Raw genomic sequence first — 16102 nt, 5'->3', positions numbered from 1 at the left:
ATAATGTGTGGTCTAGATGGACATGGTGGCCGCGGGCCGTCCTCTTACCCGCTACGGGCACCTGTCCCCGTCGGGAAGAGAGCCAACAAGCTGTACAGAGACCGCACGGCGAACTTCTACTCGCCAGGACAATGGGAGAAGGTCAATCTGCTCTCGTGAGTCTACTCCCTCAACAAACTCGCATCATTCTGTGAGGAATGCTGAGCAGTCCGTCCACAGCATGATGCACTTCGCAGTCCGCTCCGACCCCTCAGTCATCGCCCTCTCAGTATGGCACAGCCCAGGCCTCACCCGCCCCCCCTTCGCCGACGCAACAGCCTCCTCAAACGACTACACTCCCTCCAAAGTAGGCGACGCATTCGGTCCGTCCTGGTCAACGCACTGGTTCCGCGTCCGCGTCACGATCCCAGAGGACATGCGGCAGATGGACCACCTCGAACTCCACTGGGACTGCAGCAACGAGGCAACAGTCTGGACCTCGACCGGCGAGCCCCTGCAAGGCCTCACGGGCCGCGGCGAGCGTATAGAGTGGATTCTGCCCCGGGAGTTCAAGGACGGGGAGGAGCATGTCTTTTATCTGGAGATGGCGTGTAATGGGATGCTGACCAACGCGGCGGGCGAGCCGATTTTCAAGAATAACGCCAACGGGGACGCGATTCAACCTCCCGACCCGAACAAGATCTTCACATTGACGAAAGCCGAGATTGTAGGCGTGGATTTGCAGGCCAGGGCGTTGCATGCGGATATCACCGTTATCCACCAGGCGGCGGAGGAGTTTCCCGAGGACTCCTGGGAGCAGCACGAGGCGCTGAACGTTGCGACGAGGATCATTAACACCTTCCGGGTCGGTGATCGGACCTCGATCGTGGCGAGCAGGAAGATTGCGGAGGAGTATTTGGGGCCTGATGTCGACTCGGCAAAGGTGTTTGATGTCGACAGCGGTGGAAAGGGGGCGAGTGTGTACGCTATCGGGCATTGTCATATTGATACGTGCTGGTTGTGGCCTTGGGAGGAGACGAAGCGCAAGGTTGCGAGGTCGTGGTTGAACCAATGCGATTTGATGGATCGGTATCCCGAGCTGAACTTTGCCTGCTCGCAGGCTCAGCAGGTGTGTGTTTCGTCTCTGTTCACTTGCTCGTCTCTCGCTCGTCCTTCTCCTCTTTGTGATGGTTAACTAACGTACTTGCCAAAGTTCAAATGGCTCAAGCAATTCTACCCCCACGCCTGGACCCGCGTCAAGTCCAAAGTCGCAGCCGGCCAGTTCCACCCCATCGGCGGCTGCTGGGTCGAGCACGACACCAACATCCCGAGCGGCGAGTCCCTGATCCGGCAGTTCCTCTTTGGCCAGCGCTTCTTCGAGAGTAACTTCGGCCGGCGCTCGACGACGTGCTGGCTGCCGGATACCTTTGGCCAGTCGAGCCAGATGCCGCAGCTGTGTCGGCAGGCCGGGATGAACCGGTTCCTGACGCAGAAGATTTGCTTTAACAATATGAATGAGTTTCCTCATACTACGTTTAACTGGTATGTCGGTCCTTGGCAGTCGATACTGATGTACTCTAGGCAGAGTGGAAACTTGTGAAAGCGGGTTTGATGCTGATGGCTGTTGTCGCAGGGTTGCTCTTGATGGGAGCCAGGTTATTTGTCACATGCCACCCGCAAAGACATACTGCGCCAACGCGACGTTTGGTGATGTGAAGCGCAGTATGACGCAGCACAAGTCTCTAGACCAAGACCACACCTCTCTTCTAGTCGTAAGTCCCATCTTCCTCAAACTCATCATCCTCGATAGAAGAGCCCCTTCTCACAGCAATCACTCTACCCCACGTATGCTAACCCAATACCACAGTTCGGCAAAGGCGACGGCGGCGGCGGCCCCACCCGTCCCCAACTCCAATCCCTCCGCCGCCTCCGCGGCCTCGCCGACACAACGGGCCTCCTCCCGCGCGTCCACTCCGGCGGCACCCCAGACGACGTCTTTGACCGCCTCGAGAAGAAGGCGCATACGTTCCCCACGTGGCACGGCGAGCTGTACTTTGAGCTGCATCGCGGGGTGTACACCACGCAGGCGCAGACGAAGCTGAATAACAGAAAGGCGGAGATTCTTTTAAGGGATGTGGAGCTGTTGGCGACGATTGCGTCTGTGGAGGATAGGGGGTATAGGTACCCCAAGAAGGAGTTGGATGAGATGTGGGAGGGGGTGCTGCTTTGTCAGTTTCACGATTGCCTTCCTGGGACCGCTATTGGGATGTGCTATGATGATTCGGATAAGGTAAGTCTGCTTGTTGTTCTTTGTATGAGCGGCGGAGAGAGTGGCTTACGGGTGTGCAGGTTTATGCGAATGTTTTCAGCATCGGCAGCACGCTGTTGAGAGACATTTACAGCGTTCTCAAGATCGACGACATCAGCGAGACCCCAAGCGAATCCGAGAGACTGGTAGCCCTCAACACTCTAGGATGGCCTCGAAAAGAGATCCTCACCACCAACGGCAAAGACTTCATCGCCAACGGCACCGGAACCCTCATCGCCACCCGAGAAATCACCCAAGCAGAAACCAACAAGCCCCTCGTAACAGTTCAAGAAGTCTCTGAAGGCATCTTCGTCCTCGAAAACAGCCACTTTACAGTAACAGTCGAATCCGGCACAATCACCTCCCTCCTCGACCGCCGCGCCGCCAACCGCGAGGTTCTAGCCCCCGGCAGCGGCAGGGCGAGCCAGTTTGTCATTTTTGACGATAAGCCGATTTACTGGCAGGCGTGGGACGTGGAGGTGTTCCACCTCGAGACGCGGGAGGAGGTGCGCGGCGGGCGGACGAGTGTGCTGGAGGCGTCGCCTTTGAGGGTGAGCGTTGTTACGGAGACGCGGATTAGTGAGGTCAGTTCTGTGAGGACGGTGATTAGTCTTGCTGCGGTGGTTGATGAGAGCGCGAGTGCGGCCGGTGTGGGCGTGGAGTGTACTGCGGAAGTCGACTGGCATGAGACGATGAAGTTTCTCAAGGTTGAGTTCCCGGTCGATGTGCGGCATCATGAAGCGTCGTACGATACGCAGTTTGGGGTTATTCGGCGGCCGACGCACTACAACACGTCGTAAGTCGTCCTCTTTGCGACGTAGAGCTCGATGGTGGAACGTGTTTGCTGACTACAGGTACGATAGCTGGGACATGGCCAAGTTCGAAGTCTGCTGCCACAAGTACGCGGACCTCTCGGAGTACGGGTACGGCGTGTCGATCCTCAATGACAGCAAATACGGCTTCGCGACCGTCGGCAGCACGATGAGGCTGTCGCTCCTGCGGTCGTCCAAGGCGCCTGATGATAACGCCGACATGGGGCGGCACACGATCCGGTGGGCGATTTTGCCTCACCGGGGTCCGTTGGGGCCGGAGACTGTGAGGGCGGCGTATGAGTTTAATAATCCGCTCAAGGTCGTCTCTGCGTCTGCGGGTTCCCCTTTGTTGGAGGCGGGAGGTAGTGCTGGAGGGTTCCCGGTTGCGTTGACAGGGGATGAGAATCTGGTGCTGGATACGGTAAAGCGCGGCGAGGATGATGAGGATGTTGGGGATGGCGAGTTACCTGTTCGTGGTGGGCGCAGCGTGATTGTGCGGGTGTATGAGAGTTTGGGGGGACGCGGGCGAGGGAGGGTGGCGACGAAGTGGGCTGTGAAGAGCGCGTATAAGACGAATTTGCTGGAGGACGACGAGGAGGAGGTTCGTGTTGAGGATGGCGGGTTCGAGGTTGACCTTGGGCCGTTTCAACTGCAGACGTATCGAGTTCAGTTGGTGTATTAGATGAGGTGTAGGTAGATGTTGCGATAGACCTCTTGAGAATATTACTGTCTTCTGTGTCATTTGAGGTCATTCCCTGAATCACATGTTGATGCGTTGGGTCATTCGCCGTGCTCACTGCCGGTGAGAGCATCTGAGCTGTAGAGCCCTCTATTTGAGAGAGCAATGCAGGCAATATGAGTTGGAGATGGATGCTTGTTTCTGCCCATCAAGATTGGCCTCGAGGTTAGGTATGCTGGCCTTCAGGTGGGTGGCTCAAGAGTACGGTGTGATTCCGAAGCTGGGCAACGAATGGTTGGGCTCGTATGGATTGTGTTCTGGCGCTCTTGGTAGGCCTCGGACGGTGAGGGTGTAAATTACTCGAGTCTTAACGAATGAGATGAAGTGGCTGTTTGATTAGGATATATGAGTATTGCGAAGGCCAAGCAAGTGCGGCGGTGATGTAGTTGCACCCCAAAAGCCCAGCATTGGCTGATGATGTGGTTGTATGCCATATACGTGAGCTTCCGCACGGCAGACGATGAGACCCAGCGTGGGATGGTAACTCATTCATGAGAAAGTAGATGTTGGATGAAGAATATTGGAGAAATGCAGAAAGTCGTGATGAAGGCTGCAGAGGTCAAGGTGTACAGCCTGCCTGGAAGAAAGAGTAAATCGAAGAAACCCCACTTGAGGCAGGCCAGAGAAGCTTACGCCAAGAGGCTGCATGGTGGGCAAACCTTGAACACTTGCATGTTTGTTTGTTACAGTAGAAAGACGTAAAGTAGGGTGCAGAGGGAGTTGAAACAAGGCGGTGGTGCGGCCCGGGTGTGTGGCACGGGGACCTGGCACCTACTTAGCGGTAGGTATCCGTAGACCTAGAGCTAGAGCTAGAGCAAGGCCTAGGCCTACTGCGAAGACCCGGACCCGAAGCCGTGGGCGCGGATTGCGGCGTGGAATCGTCAGCCCAGGGGCCACAGGCGGCCATGGCCATGCTGTGTCACGTCCACCCCCGAATCGACGGTGGGACGCGGGTAGGTGCTTGAAGAATTTAGTTGGGGTTGTTTGTTAATTAATTTACTCGTCAGTATTGTGGCATAGAGTAGTCGTCAGATGTCGAAGTTCAAGTTGAAGTTGACAACTCCATCAACTTAACCTGTAACATGAAGCTTGTTAGCAAGGCAATGGCCAGTACAGGATCCCGCCAGCGACGATGAAGCCTGGCTTTCAGAGACAACAAGGTACCTGTCAGTTGGAACTTGGAAGCGCCTTGAACGAGACTCAACAGGGCAAGAGTTGCGAAGTGTTTGTTGGAAGGTGGGAGTTACAATTCACGGGTTGGTTCGTCTGCGCCTCAGTGTTGGTCGGGTGCTCAACTTGAGCACTCGCTTCCCTCGTTATCGTCAAAACCCACTACTGGAAATGAAATCGGTGACAAGTTGTGACCAACAGCATATGACCCCGGCCAAGGTGTGACCCCAGCAGGCGGTTGCGGAAGTCCAACCACCGCATCCGTCACTTTAGCGGTTGGAACGGCGTTGGAACAGGAGCGGGACCACACCACAATACATCTGCATCGCAACAAACAAGCAAACAAGCAAACAACGTTGAACCAACGCCCATCAGTCAGGTTCGTAAGACTACAGAGTACCTAGATCCCATTGATATCTCATCAGCCGTTCCCCCCGGCGTGTCAGAAGCTGGAAGTCACTGAGGTGATGAAATCAGCCTCCTCTCTCTCTCTCTCTCTCTCCTGTCTTTTCTTCTCTCACTCTCCCGCGCCCGCTGCGAGAAAAAAATGCAAGAATGAGCCCACGCATGCGGCGTAGCACCAATCACGTCCAGCCCGGGGAGAGCGGAAGAGAGGGGGGAAGACCGGGGGGGGAAGGGTTTCTGGTCCCCTCTCCCAACAGTGGCTGGGCACTGCACCAACCGTTCCTCTCCCCTCTCTTGCTCTGCTTTCCCCCCCTGGGTACCGCGAAAAAAGACTGCCAGATATACCCTGGTTCCAACAGAGTTCCAGCAGCGACCAACTGGTGGGGAGTCTTTACCGCAGTAAGTCACTTTTTGGCCGCCAACAGCAGCAAGGAGTACCTATCCCCCTAGTTAGCTATCCATAGTATTGGTATGTGCCCAAGACAAGGTGGACAGCCAAAAGAGTACTCGGTACACCCAACAGAACGGTAGGGGAAGTACTTTACTAAGTAGTGTCCACTGGCTACCGGGCCACGGGGGGAGACTGAGCTCTGAAGAAAAGGGAGGGGGGGAGAGAGAGACGGATGTAGAGAGAGCTCCGGAAGCGCGAGGTTAAAAAGCCAAAGCTTCCCCGACGACATTCCTCGCCCGACCCAATCATTGCGCAAATTTCATCGTCGTGGTCTCATCATCGTCGGTGGACTCGCCAGCTCCTCTCTTCTCTCTACTACTTCCTCCCCGCGACGGCCAACAGAGAGAGAGAGGTCCGTACAATGTCTGGCCAGGTGTTTGCAAACGATGCGACCGCCTCGCTCGCACATGCATCAGAGCCTCGCCTGGACCTGGACCTGAACCCGGAAACCCCCTCCATCAATGCCACGACATGGAGTGACCCGCCCATCAACAGCAGCAGCAGCAGCAGCAGCAGCGCACCCATCCCCATCGACCCTCTTCTGTTTGCTGACGAGGTCGAGGTGGACGTCGACGTCGCCCAGCATGCCGTAGACGACGCAGAGTCCGCCTCGGACGACGCAGAATCCTACGTCAGCGACCTTGACATGTTTCCTGACCCCTCTGACGATGAGGGAGACATCGTAGCACCAGCACTCGCACCAGCACCCGCACCCGCCTCCGCATCTACCCTCGCCGAAGCCCAAGCTCTCATCTTCGCCGCGGCGACGGAGACGGAGACCGTGGCGGATGACGCGGCAGACTCTGACGACGCCGACATGACCATCTACGCCGCCTCAGACCGGCCTTCCGTGGACGCCACTGAGGACAGCGCCACGGATGCCGACAGCCTGATGACGGGCACTGACAACCAATCCATCCTCACAATTGATGCTTCCGTATGTAACAAACTCCCCTACGTGCCCATCTTCCTCCAGCCTCCAGACACACACACACACACACACACGCCCTAACCTTGACGCCTTCCAGTCATCACAACATGATGGACGAGCCCCGTCGACGAGAACCATCGAGACTTCGGATCTCCAGCTCGCCTTTCAGCAGCGTTTTGGCCGCACCTATCCATCAAGAGGTGAGCAAATGACCAAGACAATGTCCCCATGGATAACGAGAGCGCCTTATACTGACTCCAGTCTACCAGACTACATCCTGCCCAATGACTGGGTGAGTTTTCCACCGTGAACCCGCATGTCATGCGTGTCTTTGTATAGTTCCTTTGGCTTACCAGGACTCTCTTCGGGGGGCATCTCAACAGGATGAATGTATCCGCCTAGGTATGTACACGTAGAGTCCCGCCGTGTTGCCGCCCCTCTAAAGGGATGCTTTTTTTTCCTTTTCTTCTTCTAACGGGGCCTCTTTCGTAGCTATCCAACACCATCTCTGGCTTCGCACGTATAATTCGCGTCTTGCCAACTCTCCCAAACGTGAGCGTGCGGCGCGCGTGCTCGACTGTGGAACCGGCACAGGTCACTGGGCCTCGGATTTCGGTGAGGACTTGCCCTTAACACACACTCTTGAATCCTGACGATTAACCTATTTGCAGCGGACGACCACCCAGAAGCTGTCGTAAGGCCTGCCTAACCTTCACCACCCCCCGGCCACGTTCTGTTCTCGCACAAGTGGCTCGGGTGCGGATGTTTGACTGCTTGCTAACAATGAGACTAAGGTCATTGGCGTCGACCTAAGCCCTATACAACTGACTGCGTGAGTAAACACAGCCCCCGCAATCCTTCTGAGAGGCTCTGGCTCTAGCTCCCAAAACGAACGCCCAGCTGAATCTTGTCATCTCCAGTGTGCCACCCAATCTCTGGTACGAAATCTTCGACCTGGAGCAACCCTGGCCGTGGAGGGAGCTTTACGACTTCATCTTCTTCCGTCACATGAACACCGCCTTTGCCGACTGGGTCGCAATTTTTGAAAAGGCTCTCGGGTAAGGACTCTACCAAGCCCATATACATTCGCCCATGACGTTGGACTGACACACTAAAAAGTCACCTCGAGCCCGGCGGCTACATTGAACTCCAGGACAACTCCTTCCCCATCATGTGCGACGACGACACCATGGCCCCCGACAGCGCCATCGCGCGCTGGTCCACGCTCCTGATGGAGGCCACGGAGCTCATGGGCCGCCCCTGCGACACCCCCTCGCGCTTCAAGCAGCTGCTCGACCTCGCCGGCTTCGAGGCCATTGTCGAGGAGAAGACCGTCTGGCCCATCGGGCCCTGGGACGTGGACCACCCCCGCGAAAAGGAGATTGGCATCTGGTGTCGCGAGAACTGCCTCGAGGCGCTCGAGGCCTCGACAATGCACCTCTTTACGCAGTTCTTGCACTGGTCCCAGGAGGACACGCGCGATTTTTGCGACGAGGTCGAGAGGGAGATTCGCGGGGGCAGTGTGCATGCTTATTTTACCGTGTGAGTTGGTCTTTTTGTGTTTATGCGCGTGCTCGACTTGTTTGGGACTGACGGCTCATTGCAGGTATTGCGTCTATGGGAGGAAGCCCTACGCCTGAGACGGCAGTGAGGGAGAGAGAGAGAGAACGTAACGGCTGGAAGTGAAAACGACGTTGCATTTGGTCGAATTAGATCTGGTCTTGATACCCCTGGGACTTTGTATAACTGTATGCTCTTTCTCTTTTGCGTGGCGTTGGGGAGAATACATTTGGACCATGGTACCTAGAGGCAACTCGAAGGCTACTGGGAGAGATAACTCCGCGGCGGGAGATTCAGTCCGTCCCGTCGCCAGGGATGATAACCATGGCGATGAGGACGAGACCAATCCTCTTACTTGAGATTGGCTTCGATCCATTCTGATAATCTTAAGCCTGGCACCCGCCTAGGGTAGGCACATCACCGCACTTGGAGGAACCGAGTTAGCCCCTCCTCCAGGCTCCGTGTGTTGTAGTAATAGAAACCTTGAGATAGATCTCGCTCGTTTCAAATCATGGCCGAGGCGAGTAGATGATCAAACTTGTAAAAATCGTCATCTTCCTCGCGTACGAGCCTCGGGTGAGAGTCTCAATTTATCGCCAAAATAGATGTCATTGGCACCAGGTCCTTTGCGCTTCTGCCCGGCTCGTCCGAAATACCTCCCCCGCATCCACGGTACAACATATACCCCGTCCAGAGCTACAACATCCAATAATCGTGATATATGCTGTCGCAATCACCTACTTCCCTACCTCATCTCGCAACCATGATACCATCACAAGTGATATACAGGGACCAAGCCTCATACCCAGGAGAGGGAGAGGGGGTGGAGGTGCACAGCAAACATTGCATCTTCTCCACAGCCGCGCCGTAGCCATGCGGCTCCGAAAGGGGGGGGGGGGGGGGGGATGGGACATAGGATCTCATCCGCACCTTGTCTCTTGCCACATTTTGTACTTGTGTATGTATAGGTACGTTGCCCGTAGAAAGATCCAACCGGCAAATAAACCCCCCCAAAAGAAAAAGTGCTTCCAACACAAGTTGCAACACGAACAAAAAAAGAGATGGACGAGCCACCTCTATCAATCAGCCCATCGCCTCCCCCCATTTGACAGGATCCGATAGCGCTAAGCGGGCACGCTAAATCGTCCGTACCCCGGTCGAATTGTATCCATCCCCCGTTGGTTGCGGCCGGAAGAGAGCGTCAAAGTGTGCCACATCGTCCCGCCCGCGACCAGCCCAATCACGGCCGAATATCCTATACTGCAGTTGTTTTGCTTGCAGACAGAAAAGAAGATGGGCGAATTCGCATAAGCGGGCGAGCGGAGCACCCTTCCCTTCCCTTCCCACCCTCCTCTCCTCCTCTTTGCAATCCGCCGACGGTTCATGTTGGTCCCGTTGGTCCCGTTGGCGCGTAATCAGGTACCACGTACCTAGAGTGCTAGGGGGGGGGATGCTAAAGTAACCCAAAGATAGGTCGTATTGTGGAGTTCAAGCAGGGGTTTTGGTTGTGAAGATGGAGAGAGGGGAGGGGAGGGAAGGGGAAAGGGAAGAGGGGGCATGGGATGGAGGCAGAGAGGGGGGGATTTAAAGACGTCTTGGATTGCTTCTTTTTCTTGGGCCTTCCTCCTTCTTGATTCCTTTTTCTTGATCGTGCTTTACTTTCTCTATCTTGATACGAACTGGAATTTGGTGCAGTGATTGTTTTGTTACTTCATTGACGGTTTTGGTCTATCCGCCGTTCCACACAGCGAGAAGGAGAGATAGAGAGAGAGAGAGGCATATCGGAAAACGAAATGGCTGACGCGGGCCAAGCTCAGCAGACTCCCGAGCCCGACGAGGTCATCGTGAGTCAACCCCCCCCCCCCCCCCCCCTTTCGCCGCCCCATTTCGATGAGGCCTATATGTATCTTCCTGCTGGCAAATTGATCCCCCCCAAAAGAGTCCAATCAATTACAATAGATTCCTCCGGTTCTGTCTATTCAAAATCATAGAGTTCGGAAAAGAACTGACACCTGCGGCCTTTGTTTGAATAGGAGGCACAAGAGTTCGAATCAGATGCGTCTTCGACCAGTGGCACGGTAAGTTTCAAATTCTCCACATTCTCCCGCTTGAGGAAGTCTACTGCAAATATCTTGCAGCAAAATTTCGCAGCTCTGGTGCTCCATGTTCGCTTTACTAACTCTAATGTTTCTTGCTTCATAGTCCGTCCACACTGATACAGACACCCTGAGAACGAGTATCCGTGATTACCGCAGGGAAAACGGGCGCACGTATCACAGTCTCAGTGATGGGAGTGAGTTGTTCTCTTTCTCCAGAGACCATGAATTCATTCATGGTTCTCCCCTTCCACCCTCCCCCCCCCCCCCTCCACCCTTGGGTTCGCGATGCAAGTAGCTGACGATACGTGTAGCATACATCCTCCCAAACGATGCCGTACGTCCTAACAAATTATATCTTCTACCTCCTGTTACATTTCAGTATACATCTGACTTTGCGTTTTCGTTTTGGAATATAGAGAGAACAAGACCGTTTAGGTGAGCCAGTCTTTCTCTTCTACCTTACCCGGCGGGCATGGTTCTCGTCAGAAAAAAGGCGATCCACCGGGAGACTTCGGGCATTGGCTAACATGTCCGTCCTCGAAACAATAGACTTCCAGCATCACTTTTGGACGCTGACGTGGGATGGCAAACTCTGCATGTGTCCCAAGAACCAGGGCGCCAACCGTGTTTTGGATATTGGAACCGGAACTGGTATTTGGGCTGAAGAATATGGTTAGTTTGACCGTTTGCCCCCCTCCCCCCCCCCCGAGAGTACTTTCTCAGCAGGAGCGATGACCCTTTCCCATTGCAGGACGGGGATTTGACTAACAATTCTCAATAGCGGATAAACACTCAGCAGCAGTGGTATGCCTCCGTTCTGCCTCCCTCTGATGGGTTCATGGGCGGTGTGTGGCGAGTGCTAACATCACTGGCAACCTAATAGGTCATTGGCGTGGATTTGAGTCCTATTCAGCCTGAATTGTGAGTACAATACCTACGCAGTATGCCTTGAACCCCTGTAGCTAATAGACTGTCTTGTACAGCGTCCCGCCGAACTGCAAGTTCGAAGTCGACGATGTGGAGAAAGAGTGGACGTGGCAGGAGCCTTTCGACTTCATCTTTGCAAGACACATGAACGCATGCTTCGAGAGCTGGGAACGGTTCCTTCGTCGTGCTTACGAGTAAGAAACTGCTTCTATCTAACCCCCCTCTCTTGCAACTCATTGTCACGACTACGCAATGCCCACGTGCATTCATACAAACCCCCCCAATCTTCTAACAACCAATGAATCAACAGCGCCCTAGAACCAGGCGGCTTCATCGAGCTCCAAGACAACGCCTTCCCCATCCTCTGCCAAGACGGCACCCTCAAGCCCGACGACCCGATGGCGCGCTGGTCGAGCCTCATGATGGAGGGCACCGAGCTCATCGGCCGCCCCATCACCGTGCCCGCCCGCTTCCGCTCCATGCTCAGCGAGGCCGGCTTCGTCGACGTCGTCGAGCACAAGCGCGTGTGGCCCACGAGCCCGTGGCCGCTGAACCCTGAGCTGCAGGAGCTCGGCGTCTGGGGCCGGGCGTGCAGTCTCGAGGGCATCGAGCCGGGCGCCATGGCGCTGTTTACGCGGGTGTTGGGTTGGACGAGGGAGGAGGTTGTGGTTTTCATGGCGGGGGTGAGGGATGATTTTAAGAATACTAATATTCATGGGTTCTGGAACGTGTGAGTATTTTTCCCCCCGCCTTCTTCGTCGGCTCATCTCCGAGTCTTGGGGTTTGTGGATGATGAAGAGAGCTAATGTTATCCCAGGTACTCCGTGTACGGAATGAAGCCCTATGAGGAGCCCGGCCAGGAGTAAGGCATATGGAAATTGGTTGCCGGTGGGACTCAGACCTTTATACACCGAGTCTCTATACTGAGTGATTTGTTGCAAATGTCTGATGGTCGAATGAACGTGTTTGTCAGTCTCATGAAGTAGACTTCACAGCCCATCGCTTGTATGTAGACACATGCGACGAATCACCTGGAGTGTATGGTTGAGTAATGAAGGATGTGGACACAGATATTCTGAGAACGTGACAAATGTGACGGCTGTAATCCCGTGCTTGAAAGTTAAAAGTCAAGATTCCTCTTCAACTGTTAGTATCCCTATTATAGGGTAGTTAGTTCGAACCGTAGTTAACGAAGAGATTAATTAAACTATATAAATATCTGCGTAGTAGGTATAAAAAAGAGGTTCTAACCGTAAGTTAAGCTAGCTACGATAATCGTAAATAAGGCCCCTAATTAGCCCCTACATAGTTAGCTATATACTACGGTTAAATTAGACTTTTAATCCGATACTAACTTTTTTTTTTTTTTTTAATTTAACTATTATAATTAGAAGTATAATTCGACCTTAGGCCCGTTTATTAAGTCGTCTCCTTTTTCTCCTTTTCTCTACTCTTTTTATATAACCTATCCCTCTATTTATATAATAACTTTTCTACTACTTACGAATTACTTTAATCCCTTATTTAATACTACTTTTATAAAAGCGTTTATAAGGTTATTTTTATTATTAATCTAACGGATCTTAAGTATCTCGTACCTTTCGTACGATTACCTAAGGGCTATAATATTAATTATAAGCCTCTTTTCCTTTATTATTCCTAATTTAACGAGGTATTCGTATAGCGAATAAGAATTAGTATAAATAATTATTAAAATAGGTAGAAAGCTAATTCGATTAGTAATTTTCCTTAGTATTATTAAAATTATATAAGAGAGGTTAACGCTATTAACTATACTATAAACCTCCGACGCTAATATACTTCTTATTATTTACTTATTTTTAGTTAATAAGTAGTAGATTATATTATTATATATAATAAATTCGCTCTTGCCTATACTCTTATTAACTAGGATAATAATATACTTTAATTCCGAAGTAAGGTCGTTATTATTTATAAATAACCTATTAATAAAAACGTAGAGCTTACTAATTATAAAGTTAATTAAGTAATAAATAAGACCTCGATTAAGATTCGTTTATTATTACTTAAGCCGCTTATTAAGTACTTTAACGTTTTATTTAATTAAATTTATAACCTACGCTACCCTAGCGTAATTAAAAATCGCCTCGGGCTAATAAATACTTATAATATATACCCCTTATATAAGCTTAGCCTTATACTACTTCTTAACGTTAGTTATATTTAAATTAACGAGGTTAATCTTTTTACCCTACCCCTTTTATTAAAAAACGATAGTTTCCCTTTTAATTATAAAAATCCCGCTATTAAATACTAAGGGGGTATTTATTATAAGGACCTTTTTTAGCTTTATTATAAAGCCCGCTTTTTAAAGCTCCTTATCCTCTTTTTTTATAAAATTAATATTAAATAAGCTTAATATATTGTTAGTTTATATTCCGACGATCCTAAATTAGTTACCTTCGTACTCCGTAATTGGTAAGTACGGGTCGTACGTAAAAGTAACTATTAATAATTAATTAATATAAAAATCGTAATATATAGCCTATTAATAAGTGCCCGATTTTACGAGCCTATATAGTAGCTTAAGTACTTTAATAATCGTGCCTTTTAGGTACTTACTAGCTATTTTCTTTAGTAAATAGGCTAGGATTTTTTTATAAGCCCTATGGCCGATTAGGTATAGGCCTAAGTAATATTACGGCTCTAAATCTCGTATCCCTTCTTCTATAGCGATACTATTAGTACTATTATTAATCGTTAGTTATAGCGCTATATAATAAGTAATTATATAAGTAGCGTCGCTTTTTTAACGTCGCTATACCCCTAAATTACGTATTTAAACTTCTTATACGGCTAGGGTATTCCTTTTTTTTTAATCTTACGAACTATTCGTAATTTAAATATATGGAGGTTTATATATTTTTCTAAGTTATATAGGATAAATCGATAGACCCCTCGATCGTAAAGAGTATTTACTTTAATAAGATCTAATCCCTTATACGGCTTTTTAATAATTATAATTACGCTTTTTTTACGTAATTTAATTATTAGCTCGAAATTGGCTTTCTCTTTTATTATATAAAAAGTATTAATTACCTTATTATTAGTAATAAATTACTACGTTAGGGCTTGCCGTTATAGTTTTCTATAACGTCTTATTAATAGTATTAGTACCCTTTTAATAATTTCCTCTTCCTCGTTATTTATTAGTATTACTACGACGATTTTATTAAGAATAATTTCCTATACCTCTATTACGGGTTATATAGTTTCCCCTAGCTCTTTTTCTTTTTATAAGTTAAAAATTACCTCGTTAGGATCTATATAGTACGGTTTAATTACCGTAATTAATACTTCGAGTAGCTAGTTACGATTTCTTATAACTATATAAGAGCGCTCGTTAATAAAAATTAACTTATATAACCTAGCCTATTATTAAGTAATTTCGTACTATACTCGTATATCTAAATTTAGTAGTATATCTAAATTACCCCCTATATTAGGCTTATTATGTATAGTAATTACCTCGTTAACTTACTTTTTTATATTTACCTTATATAGTACTTATATTACTTTTTTAATTACTTAGGCTCGTTAGCTTATACTTAGTAACGGTAGCGAGGCTAAGGTTATTTTTAAATATATTCTAAATACTAATAGCGTTAGTATAAGTCCGTTAGGTCCTATAGTATTATTATAATATTTAAGTACTATTTAGAGGTATTTATTATTAATAGAATCCGGATTTTCCTTTTTAATAATTCTAAACGCCCTTTTTAATTACTAATGTGCCCTTTTTACTTTTCTAATACTATAGTACGTTTTAATAAGTACGACTTTTAGCTATATACTATAAGCTATCGTATTATTTTCAAATTTTATTAACTTAAAGCTAATATTAATATTAGTTCTAATACCGTTTAGCGGTCCTTAGTATATATTAATCTAGCTTTTTTATAGGGCTACCTATACTATTTTTATTTATAAATCCTAGAGGAATTGCCCTATTTAGAAAGATATAGCTACGTTAATTATATATAGTACTAACTAACTATTTAAATAAAAAATATTAATAACGATTTCCTAGTTAAAGTTAAGCTTATTACGTAATTTAAACTTAAATTTACGTAGGCTTTACGTATTTATTTAGGATTAATAATATACTTTCGTTAACTACTTTAGCGCCCCTATTTCGATATTATTATTACTTAATTACTTTAAAAAGTTACATAGCCTCGTAACTAACAGGTGCCCGAATCTTTAGTATAGTTTTTTAAGCTTACTTTCCGTTAAGTAATTAATTAACTTCGTATTATTAATAAGCTTTATAAACGTATACCCCTATTATCGTTTAACTATCTCGAATTACTTATTATTAAAGATTCTGTTCTTTATATTATTAAATATAATACCTAGTTAATCTATATTTTTTAAATATAAGAGAAATAGGGTATTAACGGGTAAAATATAAAAAGTTATCGTTTCGAAGTACGTCTCTATTTTTACTATACTTAGGGTAACGATTTCTTTACTTAGGCCGAAACTAATTTTTATAATACTTATTATTAACGTATTAAGCGTTACTAATACGATCTTTTATAGTACTTAGAATTACCCTTTTTTTTTAGTTAACTATTACGATACCTTAGTATTTAAAATAATCTTATAAAAATTATTTAGGCCGTACTTTTTACTCGTATAAAATACCTATACGAGCTTAGTATTCGAGGGATCTA

The 16102-nt window shown here is 48.6% G+C and overlaps 4 protein-coding genes across 4 annotated transcripts; 3 read left to right on the top strand and 1 right to left on the bottom strand.

Moving 5' to 3' along the window:
- Window positions 1-3: 3 nt before the first annotated feature.
- Window positions 4-3781, top strand: CLUP02_09908 (glycosyl hydrolase family 38 domain-containing protein; the record flags this gene model as incomplete). The annotated part of the gene is made up of 7 exons (XM_049288884.1): window positions 4-155; window positions 220-1108; window positions 1193-1521; window positions 1613-1751; window positions 1847-2269; window positions 2329-3083; window positions 3151-3781. The coding sequence occupies 7 exons, from the start codon at window positions 4-6 to the stop codon at window positions 3779-3781; spliced, it is 3318 nt and encodes a 1105-aa protein (XP_049146028.1).
- Window positions 3782-6225: 2444 nt separating this feature from the next.
- Window positions 6226-8435, top strand: CLUP02_09907 (methyltransferase domain-containing protein; the record flags this gene model as incomplete). Its single annotated transcript, XM_049288883.1, has 10 exons — window positions 6226-6801; window positions 6893-6995; window positions 7065-7087; window positions 7152-7197; window positions 7288-7410; window positions 7467-7489; window positions 7590-7627; window positions 7716-7853; window positions 7915-8337; window positions 8402-8435. The coding sequence occupies 10 exons, from the start codon at window positions 6226-6228 to the stop codon at window positions 8433-8435; spliced, it is 1527 nt and encodes a 508-aa protein (XP_049146027.1).
- Window positions 8436-10148: 1713 nt separating this feature from the next.
- On the top strand, window positions 10149-12247 carry CLUP02_09906 (methyltransferase domain-containing protein; the record flags this gene model as incomplete). The annotated part of the gene is made up of 10 exons (XM_049288882.1): window positions 10149-10199; window positions 10389-10511; window positions 10558-10648; window positions 10766-10788; window positions 10871-11126; window positions 11236-11258; window positions 11338-11375; window positions 11438-11575; window positions 11692-12111; window positions 12199-12247. The coding sequence occupies 10 exons, from the start codon at window positions 10149-10151 to the stop codon at window positions 12245-12247; spliced, it is 1212 nt and encodes a 403-aa protein (XP_049146026.1).
- Window positions 12248-15782: 3535 nt separating this feature from the next.
- CLUP02_09905 (uncharacterized protein) lies at window positions 15783-15941 on the bottom strand (the record flags this gene model as incomplete). Its single annotated transcript, XM_049288881.1, has 1 exon — window positions 15783-15941. A coding segment is annotated over one exon (159 nt), but the record flags the coding sequence as incomplete, so codon positions are not given.
- Between the last annotated feature and the right edge of the window lie 161 nt (window positions 15942-16102).

The sequence above is a fragment of the Colletotrichum lupini genome, chromosome 5 (genome assembly GCF_023278565.1).
Source record: "Colletotrichum lupini chromosome 5, complete sequence".
In the NCBI taxonomy this organism is placed as follows: Eukaryota; Fungi; Ascomycota; class Sordariomycetes; order Glomerellales; family Glomerellaceae; genus Colletotrichum; species Colletotrichum lupini.
Note: the sequence above shows the minus strand (reverse complement) of the source record. Positions and strands in the feature narration are given on the sequence as shown.